The 26,677-nt window shown below is 44.6% G+C and overlaps 1 protein-coding gene across 1 annotated transcript in view; it reads left to right on the top strand.

Annotated features, from left to right (window-relative positions):
* LOC144598643 (suppressor of tumorigenicity 14 protein homolog) overlaps positions 1-26,315 on the top strand; it is a 39,624-nt gene extending 13,309 nt beyond the window's left edge. Inside the window, exons 6-11 of the mRNA XM_078408853.1 lie at positions 9,185-9,410; positions 14,741-14,874; positions 17,117-17,214; positions 18,823-18,932; positions 19,568-19,686; positions 22,011-26,315. Coding sequence (XP_078264979.1) covers positions 9,185-9,410; positions 14,741-14,874; positions 17,117-17,214; positions 18,823-18,932; positions 19,568-19,686; positions 22,011-22,039 — 716 coding nt within the window. The 3' untranslated portion in view covers positions 22,040-26,315. The remainder of the gene's footprint in view (positions 1-9,184; positions 9,411-14,740; positions 14,875-17,116; positions 17,215-18,822; positions 18,933-19,567; positions 19,687-22,010) is intronic.
* The last annotated feature ends 362 nt before the right edge of the window (positions 26,316-26,677 follow it).

Raw genomic sequence — 26,677 nt, 5'->3', positions numbered from 1 at the left:
CAAGGAATAAAGCCCTGACCTGCCCAATCTCTCCCTATAGCTCAAACCCTCAAGTCCTGGTAACATCCTTGTAAATCTTCCTTTCACCTTAACAGCATTTGTCCTATAGCAGGGTGACCAAAACTGTATGCAATATTCCAAGTGTGGTCTCACCAACATCTTGTATAACTGTAACATAACACCCCAACTTCCATACTCAATTCCCCAACACTCCCACGGCCCAACCATTCACTGTGAATGTCCTGCCCTAGTGTGATTTCCCAAAACTCCATTAGCCATTCCTCATCAAGATCCAACCCATCAAGATCCCATTGTAATACTTGCTAACTATATTCACTGTCTACGATACCACCTACTTTGGTATCTTCTTCAATCCTACTAATCGTGCGCTCTAGGTTCCCATCCAAATCGTTGCTAGAAACCACACCCAGCACAACCACACACAGCACTGAACCCTGAGCCACACCACTAGTCACAGACCTCCAGTCTGGAAAAAACAACCTTCCCCCATCACCCTCTGCTTCCTTCTATGAAGGCGATTCCCTATCCAGTCACCTATCTCTTCTGGATCCCATGCGGTCCAACCTTCTAGAGCAGCTGACCATGTGGAACCTTATCGAATGCCTTGCTGAAATGCATATAGATAACATCCATGGCTTTGCTTTGCACTCATCAATCTTTTTGGTTACCTCTTCAAAAAAACTCAATCTGATTTGTAAAACATGATCTCCCACATACAAAACCATGTTGACATTGTTCATTTAAATACATACAGGTATATATCTAATCCCTCAGAATCCTCTCCAGTAACTTGCCTACCACGTATGTTAGGCTAACTAACGTATAGTTCCCAGGATTTCCCTTGCAGCCCTTCTTAAAAAGAGGCACAACATTAGTCACCCTCTAGCCTTCCAGCATCCACCCATGTCCAATGCTGATTCATGAATCTCAGCCAGGGAGCCTGCAACTTCTTCCCTCACATCCCATATTGTCCGTGGATATATCTGACCAGGACTGGGAGAGCTGGCAACCTTCATACACCGTAGGGCATTTAGCACCTCGGTGGTAAAACAGACTGTTTTCAAGACGCTTCCTTAAGTATCCCAATTTTGTCGGCCCATGTCTTTCTCCATGGTAAAAGTGAAGAGAAATACTCATCGAGGACCTTTCCTATCTTTAGTTTAGTTTAGAGATACAGCGCGGAAACAGGCCCACCGAGTCCGCACCGACCAGCAATCCCTGCACATTAACACTACCCGACACACACTCGGGACAATGTGCACATACACCAAGCCAATTAACCTACATATCTATACGTCATTGGAGTGTGGGAGGAAACCGAAGATCTCGGAGAAAACCCACGCAAGTCACAGGGAGAACGTACAAACTCCGTACAGACGGCGCCCGTAGTCGGGACCCCCTGTGGCTCCTCACATAGATGGTGACATTGGTTTGTGAAAACTAATTTTTCTGCTCTGCTTGAATCGTTGTCGACTAGATGTTTTGTGTTCAGCATAGCAACAGCGACCGCAATCATTCCCCACTTGGCCCCACCCATGGCTCCTGTAACGCGTTTGGTGCATTAAGAGCACCGCTTGAATCCAATTTGCTGCATTTGGCCACAAACGTTCTTGAATACAAGCCAAGGATGACTTTGAGGAATGAAGGTGACTGGCTGCTGGCTCTGGCCTTGAGGATGCCCAGCAGTGTACATCATGGAGGCCAAGTCCTTTATTGAAGTTTGGTGCCTTGGGTGGAGACAGGCAGCAACCACACCCTGGGCAAGTTTTCCAGAAAATTGTTTGTTAATTCAGCAGCCAATCAGTGACACAAACAATGTATTTATTCTACATTTTTTTTCTTGCATACGCTTGTCTGAATGTTATAATGTGGTGACTAGTGAGTGACATTGTACAAAGTTAGCCAAACAATCTTGGTCCTTCTTCAATCTTACTATATAGCTTGAGATGCTTTCAACATAACTCTTTGATTGCAAGGTTGGGCAGAATAACAGTGTCTTCATTTTGTGCACGTAATTATTTTGTTATCTGAGTTGGTGCTAAGTTTGGTGGTGTGGTGTGACTCAGTCCTGTTGCTGTTGAGGTTGCACCCATTGTGTGGAGGTGCTGGTCCTAGTGTTGATGTTGCCGTTGACATGTTCCTGTTCTTTCAATGCGGTTGTTGCTGAAGGATGAGTTTGCTTCTGTCTCATCTGTTGACCCATTCAAGTCCAATGGTGTAGGATTTTCAGCTTTACCGGTGAAGAGCTAAGGTCAATGTTTTCATCACTGAATTTTGTACATGCGCTACATCTCCTCTCCACAACATGGGGAATGATTGAGCCAAGTTGTTGCAGAGCTGAAGGTAGACACAAAATGCTGGAGTAACTCAGCAGGTCAAGTAGCATCTCGGAAGAAAAAGAACAGGTGACGTATTGGCCCTTCTTCAGACAATTGCAACATTCCGAACTGAAACATCACCTATTCCTTTTCTCCGGAGATGCTGCCTGACCCGTTGAGTTACTCCAGCTTTTTGTGTCTAGCTTTGGTATAAACCAGCATCTGCAGCTTCTTCTGACACATTATTTGCAGTGCTGATTTATTTTTATCTATGTATTAGTTGCATTAACTCTTGGTCCAATGATGGATGAATGTTGATGGCCAAATATGTCATTTACTTGTGTAGGAAGGAACTGCAGATGCTGGTTAAACCGCAGATAGGCTCAAAATACTGGAGTAACTCAGCGGGACAGGCAGCATCTCTGGGGAGAAATAATGTGTGATGTTTCGGGTCGCGAAGAAGGCTCTCACCCATTCCTTCTCTCCAGAGATGCTGACTGTCCCGCTAAGTTACTCCAGCATTTTGTGTCTATCTTTGATGTCATTTACTTTTTGTAAATTCATGTTCTTGGTCAATTATTTCATTTCACTTTTAAGAGGTGTCGATCGTGTTTTTAGGTTTTGGGTCTTTACAATTTAAATCTCAGCGACCATCTCTTGATAGTTTGACCCTATCCTCTGCAAACCTCTTGGATGGTATGGAGGTGTCCTCTTCGGATCGTTCACCTTGTTGTGGTGAAGAGGCTTGCATGCCCCCATGATTCCGTGAGCGATGTCGTCGGAAGCACGAGCTTCTGGTAGGGCCACCCATGGCGGTAAGGTCGAGGACGAGGGTCCAGACTAAGAACGATCCAACGCACAAGACCTCAACGGCAGACCAGGCGGACAAAGTTATCTTGAGCTCAACGGCTGTGAAGGCGGATGAAGGCTGCAACAGATCCATCAGCTCCAATCGTCTTGGTTCCCCTGCCATTGGAATTCGTTGATTGATTTGTGAAGGACCGTGTGCTTCTTGAAGTGCAACATCAAGTACACGTTAAACAAACACACGCACAGGCGTCTTCATTCTGACATCGGAACGTAGACCATCATCCTCGACCTTGAGGGATAGCCACGACGATGGAGGTGAAGTCACATGGTGATTCAAAGGCACCCCCTGCATATTAGTTTCTCAGGAGTCCTTTGAACTGCGAATAGAATTCAGACTGTTGTGGGAAATGTTGCAACTCCCTCGTCTTTCATCTAATAAATGGGAACTTTGAGGAGTTAACTGTTACTGAGGTGCCAATCCTTCATGTAGGTGAACAAATCAGCTCTTGGCCAAGACCTTGATACTATCTCAGTCTCCATAATTTCCTCTTTCAGTTGTGTATTTCTACATTCAGTCATGTCAACACCATTTCCTCAACACTACTGTTGGCATAATTTCACTGTACAGATGTTCCAGCTCGCTCGTTGCATTTCTCTGCACCCACACGATGCTCCAGATGCTCATCATAATCATACTTTATTAGCCAAGTATGTTTTGCAACATATGAGGAATTTGATTTGTCATTCAGTCATACCAATAAAAAGCAACAAAACACACAAAATACATTTTAACATGAACATCCACCACAGTGACTCCTCCAAATTCCTCACTGTGATGGAAGGCGAAAGAAAAGTTCAATCTCTTCCCTTCTTTGTCCTCCCGCGGTCGGGGGCCTCGAGCCTTCCGTTGATGGAACGATCTTGGCTCCCTTAGCTGGCGGTCGTGCCCTCTGCATCAGGGCGATCAAGCTCCCACATCGGGGGGATCTGAGCTCCTGCCAGCATCACCCAAAGAAATTCTTCTTCCATGTCTTCGGGTCCAACGATTCTTCACCAACGATGGAACACCATCTTGCAGTCAAAGATGATTTTGTTTCTGGCTGAGTTAGTTGAATCCTGAGGGGCCAATGCCTGCTTCACCGGCAGTGAAATCCTCTCCCAACTTCTCATCTTCCCATCTCATCCAACTCCTCCTCCTCTTCATCCTCCAACCTTGCAAGCTTGTCTTTACATCACGTCGACCAGTGAGTACATTATTGCACCTGGACCTCTCAGTTCAGATGATTTACATATCATTTGCCAGTACTTTTCCGGTGTTGTGTTTCGGCGTAAAATCGTAACTGAAACTGCACAAGTTCTCTTTGCAAACTTGCTGGGTGTTGTTCATAAGTTCCTCTTGCTGAAGTCCATAATCACTGTCTCTGGTAAACATACTCTCTTCTATATCTGTGCAACTGTTTTCGTTCTCGGACAGTGCTGGCATATTTTTGCTGAAACAAATGGTTTGGATACAAATACTTTTGGTTTACCGCAGCGGTTAGAGCTGCTGCCTCACAGCACCAGGGACCCGGGTTCCATCCTCACCTCGGGTGCTGTTTGTGTGGAGTTTTCTCTCTGTGACCATGTGGGTTTCCTCCGGGTGCTCTAGTTTCCTCCCATATCCCAAAGACGTGCAGGTTTGTGTGTTAATTAGCCCTCTGTAAAATTGCCCCTAGTGTGTCGGGTATGGATGAAAAAGTGGCATAAAATAGAACTAGCCTGAAGAAAGGTCTCGACCCAAAACGTCACCCATTCCTTCTCTCCAGAGATGCTGCCTGGCCCGCTGAGTTACTCCAGCTTTTTGTGTCTATCTTTAGTGTGAATCGAAGGTCGGCATAGATTCGGTGGGCTGAAGGGGCTGTTTCCATTCTGTGTCTTTCAATCAATCCTATTTGAGATCTGATTTGTTGAGCTCTCCCTCGTGTGTAGATGACTGTTCTTGACATTGCCATCCATTCCACAGGTCATGATGTCATTTGCTGTGCTGACTGTTCCTTGGCTTCTGTTTTGTGTCTTTTCTTTTTTCTCTCGCGCCAGGTCTTGACTGTAACTTTGACGTCAAATGGTACATGTTGGAACTTGTATTGTGAGTTTAAATGCCTTCAACAGCAAAGGTTCCTGGTCAAGTTTCACATTCCTAAGCACAGTTCTGGCATCAACTCAATGCAGGCCTCTCCAAATGCCAGCTTCTTTCATTTTACGTAGGCTAGTGGCCCCTGTAGATGGCTGAATTCAGGGATTTGGCATTCATCAGTCACCTTGTCCATTCATTAGGGTTGTCAGCAACAAACGCATTCACCCATACTCTAGATGTGGAGAGTTTAACTATTGGCCATTTCTGCTCAAAACACAAAGTGCGGGAGGAATTCAGATGGTCAGACAGGCTCTGGTTCCGCGACACCAGTCCCCATCTCTTTCTCAGCTCCACTGTAGCCATTGCTGCACCTGTAGTTGGACTTCAGCTCAATGGGTTTGTTACAAGGGGCCAGGTCTTGCTTGGTGACCAATGCCAATGTGAAATTCAACACCTTCAGAGCCTCTCATGGTTTCATCCATGGGTGGATTCCACTAGGTCTGTAATGTAGTCCATTGCTGGGCATTTCTCAAACTGATATGACTTTCTTTTTTTTTGTTATCTTCCCCCATGTGGTGGTTGACTGAAACTTGTTGAAGTTCCTCATAGCAGAGCAGCTGGAGGAACTCGGCGGGTCAGGCAGCATCTGTGGAGCGAGATGTATAGTTGCCGTTTTCAGTCACAACTCTTCATTTGGACGGAAATAGAACAGTGAACACTCCAGCACAGGAACTGGCCATTCGGCCCACAATGTCTGTGCCCAATATGATGCCAAATTAAACTAATCTCCTCTGCCTGCACGTGATCACATCCCTACATTCCCTGCATATCCATGTGCCTATCTAAAGTCTCTTAAACACCACTATCCTATCTGCCTCCACCACCACCCCCTGGCCATGTGTTCCAGCCACCCACCAACCTCCATGTAAAAAAGAAACGCCCCACACATCTCCTCTAAACGTTGCCCCTTGCACCTTACAGATATACCCTCTAGTATTGGACACGTTCACCCAGGGAATAAGGTTCTAACTGTCTACCCTATCTACAGTATCATTTTCTTCTTAAGCCCTTTGCTCCTCTAGAGAGCATAGGCCATTAACAAATGTCCTCCACCTCACTCAGTTCTTTCGAGATCTCCCCAGTTGAGCCCACTCCCAGACATTTCTGCCTGGACACCTCTTCTCCAGCTGTTCCTGGGGTGACCTCTTTTCCTTTTTCCTTGTGGGTTCCATTTCAGGGCTTGCCGGGTGATGTTTGTGGCAGGTTTTCTGAGGGTGTGTCCAATCCAACTTCATTTTCTCCTTCGAATTTGTAAGTCAATGGGATCCTGGCTTGTTCTTTTCCACGGGTCCACATTGCTTACTTTGTCTCTCCACCAGATGTTTAGTATTCTCCTGAGGCAGGTGTTAATGAATGTTTGCAGCCTGTTTGTTGTGTGTTTTATTGTTTTCCATGTCTCTGATCCATACAGCATTACCTGCTTCACATTTGAGTTAAAGATGCGTATTTTGGTGTTGATTGAGATGTATTTTGAGCTCCAGATCTTCCTGAGCATGTTAAACACCACCCTAGCCTTATTGATTCTGCTTTTTATGTCTGCATCTGCCCCACCGGTGATGTCCACAACACTGCCTAGGTATGTGAATGTTTCTACCTCCTCCAGGCCAGTGCTGTGCATGAGGATAGGGTTGCTGGTTTTGGAGTGGATCTTCATCACCTGTGTTTTTGCTGTATTGGGTGTAAGACCAAGTTTTGTTGCAGCTTGTAAGAGTCTGTCCATCTTCTCCTGCAATTGTATCTGAGTGTGTGTGTGAAAGGAGAGCTCTGCCGTCTGCAAAGTCAATGTCATCTAGCTGTTCCCACATTGTCCACTGAATTCCATTTATTTCCCCTTCAGTTGTTTCCATCATGATCCAGTCAAATGCCAGGAGGATCAGGAATGGTGACAGTAGACATCCCTGCTTGACGCCCGTCTTGACACTAAAGCTCTGGGAGAGCTGGCCTGCATGCATACCTTTACATGAGGTTCCATCATACGAGTTCTTGATTATGTTTATGATCTTTGTGGGAATTCCATAGTGGTCCATTAGGTGCCATAGTGTTGTCCTGTCTAAGCTGTCAAACGCTTTCTCAAAGTTGATGAAGTTGATGTACAGGGACGTGGTCCATTCAATAGACTGTTCAATGATGATGCGTAGTGTTGCTATGTGGTCTGTGCATGAGCGATCCTTCCTGAATCCTGCTTGCTGGTCCCGTAGCCTCTCGTCTACAGCTTCCTAAAGACGTTGAGGATGACCCGGTTGAGAATTTTACTGGGTACAGAAAGAAGGGTGATCCCTCAGTAGTTGTTACATTTTCTTAGGTCACCTATTTTTGGCAGTTTCACAATATATCCCTCTGCCCATTCTGTGGTGTCTTTTCCTCTTCCCAAATTCTCCCAAAGAAGCCGTAGAGCATGTCTGTTGATGAGTCTATATCAACTTTAAGGGCTTCAGGTGGAATATTGTCAAGGCCAGCAGCCTTGCCAGTTTTCAGTTGCTTTATTGCAGCCTTTATTTCTGATTTTGTTGGTCTATCACACTTCATATGTAGTGGTATCCTGGTTTTGGGAATATGTGGCTGTACTGCCGGTGGTGGCCTGTTTAGGACTTCTTTGAAAGTATCTACAGTATGCCTCATAATTTTATAAACTTCAATCAGCTCAACAACAGCCTCAGCCCCTGTTATCAGGCTTCTGATAAGCTAGGGTACTGTTCGATTCACCTCTACTCCATGGCGAACATTGGATTTTGTGGAACTGGTGCTCTACAATGCTGAGAATTATATTCTGCTCTCTGTATCTTCCCTTTTGCTCTACCTATTGTACTTGAGTTGGAACTGATTGTATCTCGGTATGGTATCTCTGAACAGTTGGATAACATGCAAAACAAAGCTTTTCACTGTACCTCTGTACACGTGACAAGAATAAACCTAAACCTGAAACCTCAACCATCAGCATTTTTCTAGCTGCCACATGCAGAGGGAAACTAACCAGTTTAAAGAGGTGGGGACTGGGGAGATGGGAGGCAAAGCCAGATTGAGCAAGCATTGGCTGAGAAGGGGCTGCTTAACCTCCAAGTTACGGCTTGGTTTCCAAAGCACCTTTTCTGATTAGACTTTCAGTGTAAGGTCTGTGACTCAACAACTTATTTATTCTTTAACCTTCATGTCTCTTGCTTGGCTGATTGGAACAGTAAGTATTTATTATGTGAAATACTGTGCAGTCTTACAGGAACAAAATCATGCCGCTCAACCTAATTATATAGTTGCTTATTCAATTCTAGAATTTACATAACCTGGCAGCTGTGTGGGGAGCCAGGACAGGGAAGGGCAAAGAGGAAGTTTGGAAGAGACTATGGCAAGAAGTAATTAAGTATCTGTGGTTGTTTAGTGATTACCTTGGGACAGTCGTAGAGTCGTACAGCATGGGAACAGGCCCTTCGACCCAACTTGTCCATGCCGACCAAGATATCCCATCTAAGCTAGTCCCATCTGCCCGTGTTTGTCCCAAATCCCTCTAAACCTTTCCTATCCATGTACCTGTCCAAATGCCTTTTAAATGCTGATACAGCACCTGCCTCCGTTACCTCCTCTGGCAGCTCGTTCCATATACCCACCACTCTCTGTGTGGAAAAACCTGCCCCTCGGGTTCCTATTAATTCTTTCCCCCCTCACCTTAAATCTATCCCTCAGATGCTGAGTAACCCGCTGAGTTACCCCAGCTTTTTGTGTCTATCTTTGGTTTAAACCAGCATCTGCAGTTCCTTCCTACACATGAAGATGAAGTGAATGTTCTAATACTTTAATGTTTTAAGTGAATGTTCTAATATCTTCTTATATTATATATTGTTCTAATACTTTTGACTTGTTTGTGTCTTTTTAGGCCAATGTGTATTTCATATTTTGCTACAAAGCAAAAATCAGACTTTTGATTCACTGGGATTAGTTAACTGCAGCAGAAACAGCAGTAACTACTGGCTGGTCCAAGGAATGAGTGGTTACTCCATCAAAGCTGACATTTCATCGACACCACATAGATCCATCTACAGTGATGTGGAGGTGGCAATGTACAGCTCTTGGTTCCCAGATACGGAGCAAACTGTTAGTAAGTACGTGTCATTTACAGAAAAGTTCAATGGATAATTTTCAAAATAGTTGGGTTTTTTCCATTTTTGGTTCCAATCTTTGTTTGATCTTGATCTTTGATCAACTTGAACCTCGACAAAATCCCCAGCCAATGGACAAAATACCCTGTCCCCTCATCCACACCAACCAACATGCCCCCATCTACTCTCGTCCCACCAGCCCACATTTGGCCCATATATCTCTGCCTCAGAAGGCAGTGGAGGCCGATTCACTGCATGCATTCAAAAGGGTGTTGGATAGAGCTCTTGGGGCTAGCGGATTCAAGGGATATGGGGAGAAGACAGGATGGGGTACTGATTGTGGATGATCAGCCATGATCACATTGAATGGCGGTGCTGGCTCGAAGGGCCGAATGGCCTACTCCTGCACCTATTGTCCTTGTATCTATGTAAAACCTTCCTATCTGTGTCCCTATCCAAATGTCTTTGAAATGTAATGTACCTACCCCAACCACCACCTCTGTCAGCTTGTTCCATCTACCCATTGCCCTCTATAAGGTCACCCATCCTCCTGTGCTCCAAGGAATAAAGCCCCAGCCTTCCCAACCTCTCCCTGTAGCTCAGGCCCTCGAATCCTGGCAACATCCTTGTGAATCTTCTTTCCCCTCTTTACAGTTTAACACACACATACATATTTACAGTGTACATATTCTGTTGTGCTGCTGCAAGTAATCATTTCATTGTTCTATCTGGGACATATGACACTAAAGCACTTGTCACATCCTTCCTACAGAAGGATAACCTTGTCAGGGTTGACCTGTGAGTTGTTGCTCCTCAAATCACAGTCAATTTGCTGGCAATTGCCAGCGCAAGTGTTTTGATGTGCTTCAAGCCCCAGTGGCTTTGCCTCCCACTCTGTGCAGATGTGGACGTACAAGAGCTGGTAGAATTGGGATGCATTTGGAAGAAAACTGAGATATTTAGGCGAAGTAAATATTTCATAAAACGTGACATATTTATTTTGTTTAAATATTTTAACATTTTGTTCGTTTCGATATACTGTTAACAATTCACTCAATACATTGTGAATTCCCCAAACTCTGGTGAATTAAATGGAGAATCAAGGAACAGCACGTGCTTAACTTACATAAAAAGACACAAAGCGCTGAAGTAACTTAGCGGGCCAAGCAGCGTCTCTGGAGAGAAGGAATGGGTGAAGTTACAGGTCGGGACCCTTCTTCCTACAAAGTGGCATATCCAGACCCGAAACCTCACCCATCCACCTACTCCAGAAATGCAGCCTGACCCGCTCAGTTACTTCAGCACTTTGTGTTCTTTTCTGGTAAATTAAATATTTGTTCAGCTGTGACTTTGATAATTTCAGACTGCAATTGTTCTGGAGATGAGCTGAACTTTGTACTTCATGCCTGGTGACTTGCATCAATGCAAGGACTATTAAATGCGAAGGCTTTATAAGGCGCTGGACAGACTGCATTTCGAGTATTGTGAGCAGTTTTGTGCCCCAAATCTGAGAATGGATGTGCTGGCGTTGGAGAGGCCAGAGGAGGTCTATATCGAATGATCCTTGGGATGATTCAGTTAACATATGAAGAGCATTTGACGGAAAAGGGCCTGTACTCGCTGGAGTTTGGAAGGATGAAGGGGGGACCTCATTGAAATTTCAAGAACAATGAAAGGCTTGGATAGAGTGGATGTGGAGAGGATGTTTCCACTAGTCGAAGAGTCTAAGATGAGAGGGCAAAGCCACAGAATAAAAGGTCGTACCTTTAGAAAGGAGGTGAGGAGGAATTTCTTTAGTCAGAGGGTGGTGAACCTGTGGAATTCATTGCCACAGATAGCAGTGGAGGCCAAGTCAATGGATATTTTTAATCGGAGATTGAGAGATTCTTGTGTTGGAAGGAACTGCAGATGCTGGTTTAAACCGAAGATAGACACAAAAAGTTGGAGTAACTCAGCGGGTCAGTCAGTATCTCCAGAGATGATGTCTGACCTTCTGAGTTACTCCAGCTTTTTGTGTCTATCCTGAGAGATTCTTGATTAGTACTGGTGTCGGGTTGTGATGGGGAGAAGGCAGGAGAATGGGGTTGAGAGGGAAAGATAGATCAGTCATGATTGAATGATGGCATAGACTCAATGGGCCGAATGGCCTAATTCTGCTCCTGCAACCTATGAACTTATGAAATAGGAATTAAACTACTAAGTTCAAAGCCAGTCTTTGAGTTTGTGGAAGACTGCTAAGCAACTGCTCACTACCACCAACTGGCCATTAGATACCAGTGTTACGTAAGCAGGCATGTGAATTTTCCACATTTCCGTGGATTTCCTCGTTTTAAAATCCATTTTCCGTGCTTTTTGCATGGTTTCCGCGTTTTTCACTTTGCCAAATAAACGGAGAAATCGGATCGAAAAAAAGCAAGAAATAAAAAGGATGTATAGACTTGCTGGAGGTCGCTAGGGGTTCCACAAGAAATCCCCCCTGTGTACCCTAGAAGTCTTCCTGAAAATGTGGCACCTAGGCTGGGCAAGGCAGCCAATCTCAACCTCATTGGGACTTCCATGGTCGATCTGTGGGTTGAATTTGAAACCTGCGGCCGGGGCTCTGGAACTCCAGCCCAGCTGGAGCCAGCACATCTATCCCCATAGCCGACTTCCTTGGCCTGCTGGATAAACCAGCAAAGCTCTGGAAACAAGAGTGCCAGAAAATCAGTGGTGGAACTGTAATGAGTAAATATTAAATTTAAGTGCAAGATTATATAACTAAATTAATTAAGGCAGGGTTAAAATATAAAACACAGCAGGAAAGCCAGTTACCACCTTTTTGGGCTGATTATCAATTAATGTGCGAATTTCAAAACTAATGTGTAACTTCAAAATGTTATTAGTGTACAGTGACATATTCACATTATTTTGTAGTGTCTGTTTTTACTTTGAAATGCACTAAAAGGGGCTTGGGACTGGTAATTTTGTGTGTACATTTTTGACCCCTTGCTCACATGCCTGATAATTCATCACGTATACATCAGAACCTCCTCTGCAGCAACTAGAAACTGCTTTGAGGTTTGGAGTTTTCATTAATGTTCAAACGCGGACCACAGTAGTTTCATTTTCAGTCGCTCTCAGCTTGCACATACAAAACTTCAGCAGAGGAAATGCTAACTGCTGTAGAAAAACTCAGTGAACTTGCCATGACCCTTAATGAGCTGACTCTCTTCCTAGAAAAGTGATGACAGAGCATGTGAGTTAACTTCCCTCCTGAGATACTTTGGGAGGGAGCGGGGTGGTCTCCAGCTTCCGACAGATCCTCGCTGTGTAATCTAAAATTTAAAAAACACACACAGATATATAATTGCTCTAGGACTCTGGCCACCCCTGCAATGAAGAGAGTTCAGGATCTAATCTGTTCACAGTCGGCTTGCACAACCATCACTGTGATCGTAATCATGTAATCTGCTTCAGTAAAAGGTCGAGGGACAATATTAGCCGGGGGTTTCAGAGATGTTGATTTTGTCAGTCATACAGCATTGAAACAGGCCCTACGACCCAACTCGTCCATGCCCACAAGATGCCCCGTATAAGCTAGTCCCATCTGCCCGCGTTTGGCCCATGTCCCTGTAACCTTTCCTATCTATTTACCTGTCCTAATGTCTTTCAAATGTTGTTATAGTCCCTGTCTCAACTACCTCAACTATCTCCTCTTGCAAATCATTCGATATACCCACCACCCTCTGTGTGGAAAAAGTTGCCCCTCGGGTTCCTATTAAATCTTTCCCCTATCATCTTAAACCTATGTCCTCTGGTTCTTGATTTCCCCCAATCTGGGGAAAAGACTCTGTGCATTCACCTTTTCTATTCTCATAATTTTGTACATCTCTATAAAATCACCTTTCATCCTCCTGCATTCCAAGGAATAAAGTCCTAGCCTGCCTGACCTTGCCCTGTGACTCAGGCCCTCGGGTCCTGGCAACATCCTCGTAAATCATATCTGCACCCTTTCCAGCTTAATGACATCATTCCTAGAAACAGGGTGACCAAAACTGAACACTAACTCTAAATGCATCCTCACCAACATTTTGTACGCCAGCAGAATAACATCCCAACTTCTATGCCCGTTAATCACTGAATCTTTTCTTTTCAAGAAGTGTATGATGTCTCATTGCTTACACAAGGACAAATACCAGGTAAAACTTAGCTGCTAATTTAAATGGCATGCAGTGGGGAGAGCGGCAGCCTAACAACATCAGAGACCCGGGTTCGATCCTGACCTCTGGTGCTGTCTGTGTGGAGTTTGCATATTCTCCCTGTAACCACGTGGGTTTTCTCCGGGTGCTCCGGTTTCCTTCCGCATCACAAGGACGTGCGGGTTTGTAGGTTAATTGTCCCTCTGTAAATTGCCCCCAGTGAGTAGGGAGTGGATGAGAAAGTGGAATCACATAGAACGAGTGTGATTGAGGTGAACGCAGGGGTACTGGCAGGGGCCGTCGTGATTGAAGGGGAACACGGTGGGGTGCCGCGGGCTAGCACGTGCAGCGGCCACACTGCTTCACCGCTGCGAGTAGAAGATAACATTGTTCTATTAACTTTTTGTAACTTGGTTTGCGGCAGAAACGTGGCAACTCTCTGTGTACTGCCTTGGCGAGGTCTGCTGTATGATTTCACCAGGTTGTATGTAAAACAATGCAATTAAACTGCACCTAGGTACATGTGACAGTAAATAATTGAAGGACTGAGTCGACTCGGTGGGTCGAAGCGCCTGTTACCATGCGGTATATCTAAACCAAACTAGACTAAATGGTTGTACCAACTAGCTTACTTGTGTGGGTGACTGTTCTGTAAAGAAGCCGGATACATGTACGGACTATCCAAATATGGACAGTCAACAACAACGTTTTATTAACATCATTCTGTTAACATTCATTAACCTATCACACCCTGTACTAAGAATAGGAAAGGGTGAGGTTACAAATGTCTTTTAAAACTAGTTTGTTAAAGCAATAGGTTATCTGTAACTACTGTTGCAGCCAACGACCCTGATATCGTTCATGGTCTCATGTGAGAGGAATGCGACTCTGCTCCATCACTGCATGCCCTCCAGCAGTGACTCCCCAGTTCCTACGCAGTGTGGGAGTGCTGTAGTCTCAAGAGATAGCAGGACCCGGCCAACAAAAGTGATCAGTACATTGATTTCCAATTCCAGACATCAGGGATTTCCATTGATTCTCTCCCGTAATGCCATCTAACCATCTGCAATTTTTTTTCATGTGCAATAATTAGAATAGGCGCAACATTATTATGAAGGAAAGCAAAATGTTAAAATGCAACGTCTTCATTTGCAGGTTCAGTCAAACAGGCCACGCCTTTACAAGCGAGCTGGTAGTTTCTGGGAGTGTGTTACTCATGACCTTTAACCCGAGAGCAGGATGTGAACTTTCGCAATACTCAATCACGTTTCTTCAGGTACCAGAAACAGGTAAGGAGAATAAAAGGTGTCGAGTTTCTATAAAAAATGCACGTCATCGTGAAGATTTCCAAACATCAACATTCCTTCAAATACCAGTGAAGAGTATTAGCATTGATAAAATACCTTTCTCCTCCCTGTAAGGCATCTCATTTTGGTTTGCTGCTAAAATGTATTTTTAAAGTACTTTTGAAAAATGATCTTGTATTGAGCTCTCCTGAAGTGCTTTAAAAGTACTTTTGAACTATGATCATTGCTGTACTGAACTATCTTGACAGAAGGATTCGTGCTTCATGCGAGAGGAGAACAGATAGGTTGAATGCACGCAGTCTTTTTCCCGGGGTAGTGGAATCAAGAGGTAGCAGAGACACAAGGAACTGCAGATACTGGAAACTAGTGCAAAACACAAAGTGCTGGAGTAACTCGGCGGGTCAGGCAGCATCTGTGGAGAACATGGATACACGACGTTCTGGGTCGAGACCCTTCTTCAGAATCAGAGGACATAGGTTTAAAGTGAGAGGGGAAATATTTAATCGGATCCTAAGGAGCAATGTTTTCACACAGAGAGTGGGGAGTATATGGACCGAGCTGCCAGAGGATGTAGTTGAGGCAGCTACTATGACAACATTTAAAAGACATTTGGACAGGTACATGGATAGGAAAGGTTGATGGGGAAATGGGCCAAATGTGTGCAAATTGGACTGGTTTAGATGGGGCATCTTGGCTGGCATGGACAAGATGGGCCGAAGGCCCTGTTTCCGTGCCGTTTGCCTCTATGACTTATTGAGATGGCATCCTGTGGCAACATAGATGTTCCAATGGTATTTTACCTCTCTGCCTCAGTGCCAAGGTGAGACCGTGAGTTGGTCAATGAGGCTGCAAATTGTAGGTGTAAACCAAATTTCTCCATGCATTATTTGTACCAGTCTGTTAAAATAGTGCTTTGTACATCACTCTGATCTTTAACTGGGAATGTTTATCTTTTACAATGATGTTAAACGCGCACAAGCTATGAATGGTATAGTGTTGCAGCAGGTAATCCTGTCCTCTGGTGCTGCCTGTGTGGAGTTTGCACGTTCTCCCTGTGACCACGTGGGCTTTCTCAAGGTGCTCCGGTTTGCTCCCACATCCCTGGTTTGTAGGGAGTAGATGAGAAAGAGGGATAACATGGAACTAGTGTGAAGATAGGCACAAGAAGTTGGAGTAATTCAGCGGGTCAGGCAGCATCTATGGAGAAAAGGAATAGGTGACGTTTCAGGTCGAGACCCTTCTTCAAACTGAGAGTCGGGGAAATGGAAACAAGTGATATAGACGGTGATGTTGGGAGGGAAAGAACAAATGAATGAAAGATATGCAAAAAAGTTTAAACCAACATCTGCAGTTCCTTCGATTTAAACCGGCATCCTCAGTTTCTTCCTACACATAGAACTAGTGTGAACAGGTGATTGATGGTCGGCGTGGACTCGGTGGGCTGAAGGGCCTGTTTCTATGTTGAATCTTTCAATCAAACAATCGGGTTTAAGTTGTCTCCTCTCAGCCTCTGCCCTGTTCAGAAAATCATGGGCAGGAGGCTGGATTAACAATCCTGAGTTACTGATTGTAACTTCCGCGATGCTTCTTCAATCAGTCTTCAACTGTTTCCACGAAGGTTTGGCAGATACTTTTGTGCAGTGAGTTTGTGGAGGTCCATGCTTCTTTCACCAGCTGTTTGCTCAGTTTGTGGGTGTGATGCTGCTGCTGGGTTTATCCCTGTGACTCTCCTATCAAGAGGAGGGGGACGGGGGGGGGGCAATGAATCTGTGCAGACTGCAAGGGCGGAGGTTTCACAGCACCTGAATCTCGCATGAGAGTTGTATTGGAGGCAGCAATGTCTGAAGAGGGAAATTTTATTTATTTCTGCTGTGTGTTTGAATGAAAATTTAAACTCGACATCAGGCATGTCGGTGAAGGTCCACGTGGATGTGTTGTCATTGGTTGCTTCCAGTCTGCATCTGGTGACAACAACCAATCAGCGTGACGCAGTGCTGGAGTCACTCAGTGGGTCAGGCAGCATCTCTCAAAAAATGGATAGGTGATGATTCGGGTCGGGGTCCTCCTTCAGTCCTGATCTGAAACATCACCTATCCATGTTGCCCAGAGATGCTGCCTGACCCGTTGAGTTCCTCCAGCAGTTTGTTTTTTTGCTCAGGATTCCAGCTCTTGCAGTCTCTTCTGTCTCTAGAGTACCGCTGACACGCTTTCTTCCTTCTTGCAGAATGTGGGGGTGTCCTTGGTGGAACAAATGGCAGCTTCATGATACCCAGCTCTTCAAACGACCATCTTGAAGGCATCAATTGCACTTGGAATTTGCAGGTAGTTGGGGTGAAATCATTCTTTATTAAACAAAATGCAATTTCCCAATTGGAAATCTGGGATCAGCGTCAACTTTCCCTTCCGTATAGAGGAAGGTTCAAAAATTATCCAATGCATCATCTCTTCCCCTGTCCAACCCTCTGTAGTCTCCTTCATTCCTGGGTGCTCTTAGGTTCCTGAAAGAAAATGCCAAAAAAGAGATGTAGATTGGAGTGGTTGCAATTTTCCAAAAATCCTTAGCTTCACTTTGTGATTAGACAATGTGATTGTACAAAAGGATTTTTAATTTAATTTAAAATCGTAAAAAATATTAGCGATGCAGTGGCACTGGTTTCCGATGGGCATGGTGATGGACGCACCACACATCTCTGTCCTCCATACAGCTGGCAAGCTCCTCTTTTGTCTCTACATATGTGTCTTCCATCAACGTCTTCCATGTTGGGTCGTCCTGGGTTTCGTCTTCCATGGGTGGGTTCCCACAGCACAACCTTGTTTGCTGGTATTTCTGGCGGTGGCAGTGACCAGTGAGCCTCATCCTTCTCGACCTGATCTTCTCGGTCAGAGGTGGAATCTCCCCGTAGAGCTGGGAGTTAGTAGTGCGGTCCCTCCAACTGACATTTTGAACTTTTCTGAGCATTCGGGTGTAGATACCATCGAGAGACTTGGACAGTGCTCAAGTGAGAGTCCATGCCTCACATCCATACAATAATATTGTCTCTACTGTTGCATGGAAGAATCTCAGTTTGAGACCCTTAGACATCCGAGACGTCCAGATTTTCCCCATGTTATTGAGGGCTTTCCATGCGAGCGCTTTCCGGACCTTGATGTCATTCTCTGAGCTCTGCATCCTCGCTCCCAAAAGGAGAGATGGGCAAAAATAGATAATCAAAGGACATTGAAATCCAATGTAGATTTTTAAAATGAAGGTTTGAAGCAGTTACTGTGGAGGTAACAACAGAACACATGGAAAGGCACAATCTATCAACGCCGAGACAGCTTGGCCTGGAGTTGGGGAAAGATATCATGCTCCTTGAGAGGGTTCGGCAGAGCGGCTGGGAGGCAACCAGTAGATTTAGTTTAGTTTTGTTTATTGGCAGCTTTTTTTGTTGCACGCTATCCAGCCAATGAAAAGACTGTACATGATTACAATCAAACCATCCAGAGAGTACAGATACAGGATAAAGGGAATAACGTTTAGTGTAAGATAACGTCCATCAAAGATAGTCCGAGACTCTTTTCAAAAGGCACTGAAGCATAAAAGAAGTGTAGTCTACAAGACAGCAGGTCGTGGTGTGGAGGTAATGTGGTTACATTGAAAGCGGATTGACTCACTGGCAGAAGACAGCAAGTATGCCGAGGGACATCTTTCCAGGTTGACAACCTCTAGCCAGTGGGGAAGCAGAGGGAACACAGCATTCTTCTGCGTATAATAATGCTTTTAGGAAAGAACGTGTTTGTGCTAAGGGAACATTTCCACTGAAAGCAGCCGGAATTGCATTTCTAGCCAGCCAAGACTTGTTTTGTGTTCCTTTAATCAGAGTACTGCTTACCTAGAACATGCCATCAATCAGTGTTAAAACTCTGGTGTTTTTTCTTTCAATGCTACAGCTTCAAGAACCTTTTCGAGCTAAACTCGTCTTCAAAGATTTCAGGCTGGATGGATCTCCAAAGACCGGAGTGTTGTGTGTAGCAGATTACTTGGAGGTTGATGGTCAAAGGTAACAGTATGTGGCCATGTTAGCCCTGAGGTTGTAATGTCTTTGTAATGTACCAATGCAATTCAGATTGATGAACATGCGAGACAGCTATTTGAAATCATAAAGTGCAGCATAGTTGATAAAAGACACGGTAACACAGAATGCAAATGTGAGGTTTGTCAACAAGAATGTGTTGTAATGAGAATCGACATTTTGCCCCAGTGTTGCTCGAATCTCTTCACAATCTTCCCTAAGCAACAAAATTCAAGTCAAGTCAGGTCATGTTTATTGAGAAAATGAAAAAACAAGAATCTGCAGATGCTGGTTTACAGAAAAAGAGACTCAATGCTGGAGTAACTCAGCAGATCAGGCAGCATCTCTGGAGAACATGGAAAGTTGACGTTTCGGGTCGGGACCCCTGTTGTTTTTTGCCCATGGATGTGTCCCAGTACTACCTGGTGTAAAGTGCTGGGTGCACACAACTGTTGTGGCTGTCCAAAACGTACAGTGGATAATTCTGTGCTCCAGGTGTCCCTTTCAAAAAGAAAGCCTGCTGATTTTATTGCAGTGATGGCAGCGTATCACTGAAGTATTGTCACAAGAAATCCTGTCAGCTTCATCTGCTCACGCTATTTCTTTTCCAATTCCTTCTGTAGATTCTGTGGAGAGCACCAACAGTTCTGCCTTTACAGCAAAGGTTCCAGTTTACAGATAAAATATCACTCCAACCAAACCCACACAAAAGGCTTCACGGTAGACTACATGGCCACAGCAGGTAAGGCTGATGTTTCCAGTCACTTCATTTGTTCAGCTCTTCAGGTCATCAATCTCAGAGATCATTGTAAATCTGGAATATACATGATTTAGGTTGCACAAACTTGGATTGTATTCTCTGGAATGCCAAAGGTTGAGGAGAGACCTGATGAAAATTTCTGAAATTATGAGCGGTGTAGATGGGGTAGACAATCGGAACCTTTTTCCCTGAGTGGAAATGTCACAGACAGGGCGGCACGGTGGCGCTGCGGTAGAGTTGCTGCTTCACAGCGCCAGAGACCCGTGTTTGTTCCTGATCACGGGTGCTGTCTGTACGGAGTTTGTACGTTCTCCCCGTGACCGCATGGGTTTTCTCCCGGTGCCCCGGTTTCCTCCCATATTCCAAAGATGTGTAGGTTTGTAGATTAGTTTGCTTTTGTAAATTGTCCCTAGTGTGTCGGATAGAAGTAGTGTGCTGGTCGGTGTGGACTCGGTCGGCTGCAAAGCTTGTTTCCCCACTGTATCTCTAAACTAAACTAAACTAGAGGGCATAGGTTTAAGGTGAGTGGGTTTCCTTTGCATGCCCCTGGTTTCCTCCCACATCCCAAAGATGTGCAGGTTTGCCTGTTAATTTGGCCTTTGTAAATTGCCCCCAGTGTGTAGGAAGTGGATGAGAAAGTGGGATAACAGAGTGTGATGCTGGGTGGTCGATGCTGGTGTGAATGGGTGGTTGATGCTTGGCTGGACTCAGTGGGCTGAAGGGCCTGTTTCCATGCTGTATCACTAAAATAAATGAAACATCTTTATATTACTTCATAACAACATAAAGGCTGTTGCTTTTACTAGTGCTTGCAACGTTGAGACACCCAATGCACATTACAAACCACTGCAAGAATACAAACATCCTGCAGTCTGTCTCCCCCTGGTGGACAGCCAGTGACTTGACCAGTACCGACCGGCGCTCGAAGGAGCTGCAGATGCTGGTTTAAACCGAAGATAGACACAAAAAGCTGGAGTAACTCAGCGGGTCAGACAGCATCTCTGGAGAGAAGGAATAGATGACGTTTCAGGTTGAGACCCTTCTTCAGACCGAGAGTCAGGGGAAAGGGAAACAAGAGATGTAGACGGTGATACAGGGAATCACAGAGGGGGAGCAGCGAGAGAGGATGTTGCAGAACCCTCGCCAGTGACAGCACCCCCTCTGTGATTCTCTACATCACTGTCTATATCTCTCGCTTCCCTTTCCCCTGACTCTCAGCCTGAAGAAGGGTCTCCTATTCTGTCACCTATTCATTCTCTCTAGAGATGCTGTCTGACCCGCTGAGTTACTCCAGCATTTTGTGCCTACCTGCGACACTCAAATCATTATATCACCAATCAGCACCAATACTGGCAGTAAAAACAATATCATCATATCACAATGGCCATCGTGTTATGATATCATAATTATATCATAATTATATAATATAATTACAATGTTATAATGTAATGACTTAAAAATGATTATGGTTATTATTGATATGATTATTAAATATGATTGATTGGTATGATGTAATTATATGAATATTATATGACATCATTATATCATCATATGTTATAATTATATTTTGCAACATTATTAAATATTGTGATTAATATGATTCGCTATGATGGCGATTGGTTAATGTTATATAATAAAAAGATTATAATAATATATGTTACAATCATCATTATAGCATGGTAATCATAATTATTTATTTATTTGTGGCATCACACAGCTGTCTGCCAGTAGTGAGCAAATTTTAGTGCCACGTCGTTGGCCTCTGCAAGATCCTTTACAGTGCATGTGTCATGCAGCATGCCACAGCTCAGGAGATGTTCCATAGTCTGGAGGCCCCATTCGCATTCTGCCGCATCTTCAGTTTATCCTCACTTCAGCATGTTCGATTTGCCCCTCCCCATGCCCGTCCGCAGTCTGTTGAGACGGCGCCAGGTTATCCACGGTTGGTCGGAACCTGGTGGGAGTTTCTCAGAGGGATCGATTGCCATGTGAATGTCGTCCGGAGATTTCTCTAGTCTCTCTTCCCAGAGTTTGAGCCTTCTGGACGATCATCATTAGAACATCATATTATATCCGGACTAGCACTCCAACCACCGTGTCACTGGGAATTTAAAACCACCCAGCACATCAACACATATGTACGCTGAAGAAGGATCTTGACCCATGGGTTTTCACCCATTCCCTCTCTCCAGAGATGCTGCCTGTCCCGCTGAGTTACTTCAGCATTTTGTGTCTATCCTTGGTGTAAACCTGCATCTTCCTTTCTACACATGTGTACTCACACAGTTTGCTTGTTTTCCTGACAGATGATGTGGCAGAGAGCAGGTGCTATTGATGGGACTGATGGACGAAGAGGATTCCTCAATAAGGACAGTATTTGGGATATAGGAAGTGCTTATGCTCCTTAAAATGTTGTTGCAAATCTACAAGCAAGTTTTAAGGCGTTACTGGACGTTGTGCACCGTAAACTGAGCAGAAGAAATATGTCCTGGTCAACAATTGCCGGCACACCCTCTGCCCAGACTCCACCAAGGCCGGTTTCCCGAGACATGTACCTTAAATTAGAGGTGGGAAAGTACTAAATGGTAGTAAGGCAAACTATGACTTTCTTCGGCAGGAGCTGTGAGGGTACACTGCCAACAATTGTTATTGGGCAAGTCTATATCAGACGTGTGGGAGTGGGTTAAAGGCCAGCTGATGGAATGTTCAGAACCGGCATGTTCCAGTGAGGAGATGGGATAACGATGGGAAAGGAAGGGAACTGGATGACCAAAAAGGGCGTAAATTTGGTCAAACAGAAAAAGGAAGCACATGCAAGGTTTAAGAGGTTGTAATCAGACAAGGCCTTGACAGATATAAAGAAGGGAGGAAAGAACTCAAACAGATGATTAGAAAGGCCAAAAGGGGCCTTGAAATGGCTTTGATGTCGGATTAAATAAAATCCCAAAGGTTTTTATACCTATATTAAAACAAGAGGATAACCTGGGAGAAGGTCGGACAGTTCAAGGATAAAGGAGGGAATTTGTGCTTGGAGTCCGGGAATGTAGGTAAATAAACAAGTACTTTGCATTTGTTTTTTACCAAAGAGAAGGACATGGAAGACAGTGAGATCAGTGTGGAGAATACTAATATGGAAGGGCAGTTTGAGATTAAGAAGGAGGAGGTGTTGGGGCTCTTGAAGAGTATTAAGGTATAAATCCCCAGGACCTGATGGGATTTATCCCAGGTTATTGAGAGAGGTAAAAGAAGAGGATACAGGAGCCTTAACGAAGATCTTTGCAACTTATGTAGCTGCAGGCGAGGTTCCGGAAGACTGGAGAGTCTTCTTCTTGCGTATGGCGTGCACAGCTGACAGTTGTAGGTCAAGGGTAGACATCCAGGCCAGGGCAGCAGCAGTTGCTGGGTGGATGTCCTTGATGCCACCAGGGAAAAGACTCGGTGAGCAGTCATTCACCATGTGTGGGATGGTCTGGTCTGGATATCCGCAGTCGCAAGCAGGGCTGTCTGTCACCCCCCACTTGTGCACTTGTGCACAATCTAATAGATGTATGACTGGAGACTAACTACTGTTGTTCCATTTTTTAAGAAGCAAAGTAGAGAGAATACAGGGAATTATAGGCTGGTAAATCTCATGTCAGTGGCAGGGAAACTATTGGAGAGGATTCTTCAGGATGGGATTTACTCACATTTGGAAGAGAATGGGTTACCGAGGGAGAGTCAGCATTGCTTTGCACACAGGTCGTTTCTTACCAACTTGATCGTGTTTTTGAGGTGGTGACGAAGGTGATTGATGAGGGTATGGCGGTGAATGTTGTGGAATTTAGTAAGGAATTTGCTGAAGACCCCCATGGTCGGCTGATCCAGAAGATTAAGATGCATGGGATTAACAATGAGCGTTGAGTCAGGAGGTCATGATGCAGCTTTATCGGGCTTTGGTTAGATTGCATTTGAAGTATTGCGTACAGTTCTGGTTGCCCAATTACAGGAAGGATGTGATGTGGAGGTTTTGGAAAGTGTGCAGAGGAGGTTTACCACAATGAAGTTTGGATCAGGGGGTACGAGCTACAGGTTGGACAGACTTGGATTGTTTTCACTACTATGCCAGAGGTTGTGAGGAGACCTGACGGATGTGGAGAGCCATAGATAGGCTCGGCAGTCACGACCTTTTTCCCAGGGTGAAAAAAACAAATACTTGAGGCCATAGCTTTAGGACAAGAGGGGCAAAGTTTAAAGGAGATATGTGGGGCAAGTGTTTTTACACAGAGGATGGTGAGTGCCTGGAACGCGCTGCCAGGGGTGGTGGTGGATGCAGATACGATAGTGGTGTATAAGAATATTTTGGGTGGCACATGGATAAGCAGGGAATGGAGGGGTAAGGATTACGTGCAGGCAGATAAGACTTGGTCCTGGCACAGACATTGTGGGACAAATGCCTGTTCTTGCGCTAAACTGTTCCGTGTTCTGAGTTGCTTGTTCTGTGTTCTATGTGACCTTTTAGTTGTCACTGCTCCGGTACCCCCTCCCACTCCTCCCCAATCACCACTTCACACCCAACTACAGCCTGACTCCAGTCTGCAAAGACTGGGCCCTCCTCCACTACCCACCCCCTCCTTGCTGCCCAACATCAGTCTGGCCACCTCCCCATCACTAACAATAGAAATTGCGGAGGTGGAGAACCTATTCAGGAGACAGAAAAGCCGAAATCTCCAGGACCGGACAATGGTTCCCCCTCTACCCTCAAGCTCTGTGCCAAACAACTGGCACCGATCTACACGGACATTTTCAACCAGGTCCTGCAAACCTGCACTGTCCCTGCCTTCTTCAAAGTCTCCACTTTGTTCCTGTACCCCAAAAGACAAGGATTACTGGTCTTAATGACTACAGGCCTGTCGCACTGACCTGTGTAATCATGAAGACCCTTGAAAGACGAGCTGGCCCAGCTGAAAAATATCACAAACCCCCTGCTGGACCCCCTGCAGTTTGCATACCGGGCAAATATCAGTGGATGACGCAGTCAACCTAGGCCTGCACTTCATCCTCCAGCACCTAGGCCCCAGGGGACTCTATGCCAGGATTTTGTTTGCGGATTTTACCTCTGCATTCAACACCGTTGTGCCAGAGCTACTACGCTCCAAACTCTCCCAGTTGACTGTGCCTGAACCCCATTGTCAGTGGATCATCAACTTCCTGACAGACAGGAAGCAGCATGTGAGGCTGGGAAAGCACATCTCGAACCCGCAGACCCTCAGCATAGGAGCACCACAAGGCTGTGTACTCTCCTCTCTCCTTTACTCTCTCTACACCAACGACTGGACCTCCACAGACTCCTCTGTCAAGCTTCTCAAGTTTGCGGATGACACAACCCTGATTGGACTGATCCAGGATGGGGAGGAATCTGCCTACAGACAGGAAGTGACACAGCTGGCGTCCTGGTGCCATTGCAACAACCTAGAGCTCAATGCTCTTAAGACGGTGGAATTGATTGTAATCTTTAGGAGAGCTCCCCCTCCCCCCACTCACCATCAACAACACCACAGTCACATCTGTGGAGACATTTAAGTTCCTTGGAACCATCATCTCCATGGATCTAAAATGGGAGGCCACCAAAAAGGCCCAATAGAGGATGTACTTCATACGGCAGCTGAGAAAACACAATCTGCCACAGGCAATGATGGTCCAGTTTTATACTCCAGTTTTATGAGAGTATCCTCACCTTCTTATCATGGTCGGGTTTGGCTCGGCCACCAAGCATGACATCCGGAGGCTGCAGCGCATCGTTCGATCAGCCAAGAAGGTTGTTGGCTACTGGGCTAGTCCCATTTGCCTGCATTTCCCCCTTATCCCTCTACCCTTTCCGATGCACGTACTTATCAAAGTGTCTTTTAAATGTTGTTATAATACCATCTCAACTACTTCCTCTGGCAGCTCGTTCCATATACCCACCACCCTCTGTGTGGGAAAAGATTCCCCTGTCACCTTCAACCTGCATCCTCTAGTTCCTGATTCCCCTACCCTGGGGGAAAAGGGTCTGTGCATTCACCCTCTCTTTTCCCCCTCATGATTTTATACACCTCTGTAAGATCACCCCTCAGCCACCTGTGCACCAAGGAACAAGTTCCTAGCCTGCTCAACCTCTCCCTTTAGCTCAAGATCCTAGCCTGCTCCACCCCTCGGGATATAAAAGCCAGAATTCCATTATAAGCTTTTATTATTCTATGGCTCTGCCTGTGACATTGTAACATCACTACTTTTGTTACATGAATTTATTCTATCATCCAAGCTAAGGAGCCACAGCAAATTCCTTATTTCTCTTATCCCTATCATCCTACCACTGCTCCCACCCATGGATAGTGGCACAATAAATAGGTATTTTGTGTTGATTGCCTTCAAAAGAAATTGGTGTACATTTTCATACGAGAATGATTTGAATGATTTGATATGGTAACTTTCTCCATTAGAAGAACCAAAGCATATGGGTTGGTGTAAAATGGAATAAGACACAATTCTAATTTGTTTTATATTAAAACAGGAATTGCTGAAAGTAAGTTACATACATAAATTTTAGTTTTCTTAAATCTGAAACAAGATTTTGCTATATACAGACCATTGAATCTACTGATTAAAGTATATTAGTTTTTTACTATTGTACCAGACACTGATGAATGTAATAATTAGGTTGTTTAAGATAGTATTTTTTATAAGGATTTTATAAGAATTATGTTCTTTAAAATACCTATGGTTGAGAAAGCCACATATGCTTGAAATTAAATAAAACTCTCATTTTTATAATCAGACTGTATTTTTTCAGATTTGATATTTGTACATTTTTTAATTATGACTTGGACTAAAATATGTATTTATGGAATATTCTAATGAAAGATTAATATTTTTTCATTAAAATACAGTTTTCAGTACTAGTAAATAATTGTTTCAATTTACTCAGCAAGAGCAAATTTCTCTGAACCCAAAAATA

Source organism: Rhinoraja longicauda, chromosome 12 (genome assembly GCF_053455715.1).
Source record: "Rhinoraja longicauda isolate Sanriku21f chromosome 12, sRhiLon1.1, whole genome shotgun sequence".
In the NCBI taxonomy this organism is placed as follows: Eukaryota; Metazoa; Chordata; class Chondrichthyes; order Rajiformes; family Arhynchobatidae; genus Rhinoraja; species Rhinoraja longicauda.
Note: the sequence above shows the minus strand (reverse complement) of the source record. Positions and strands in the feature narration are given on the sequence as shown.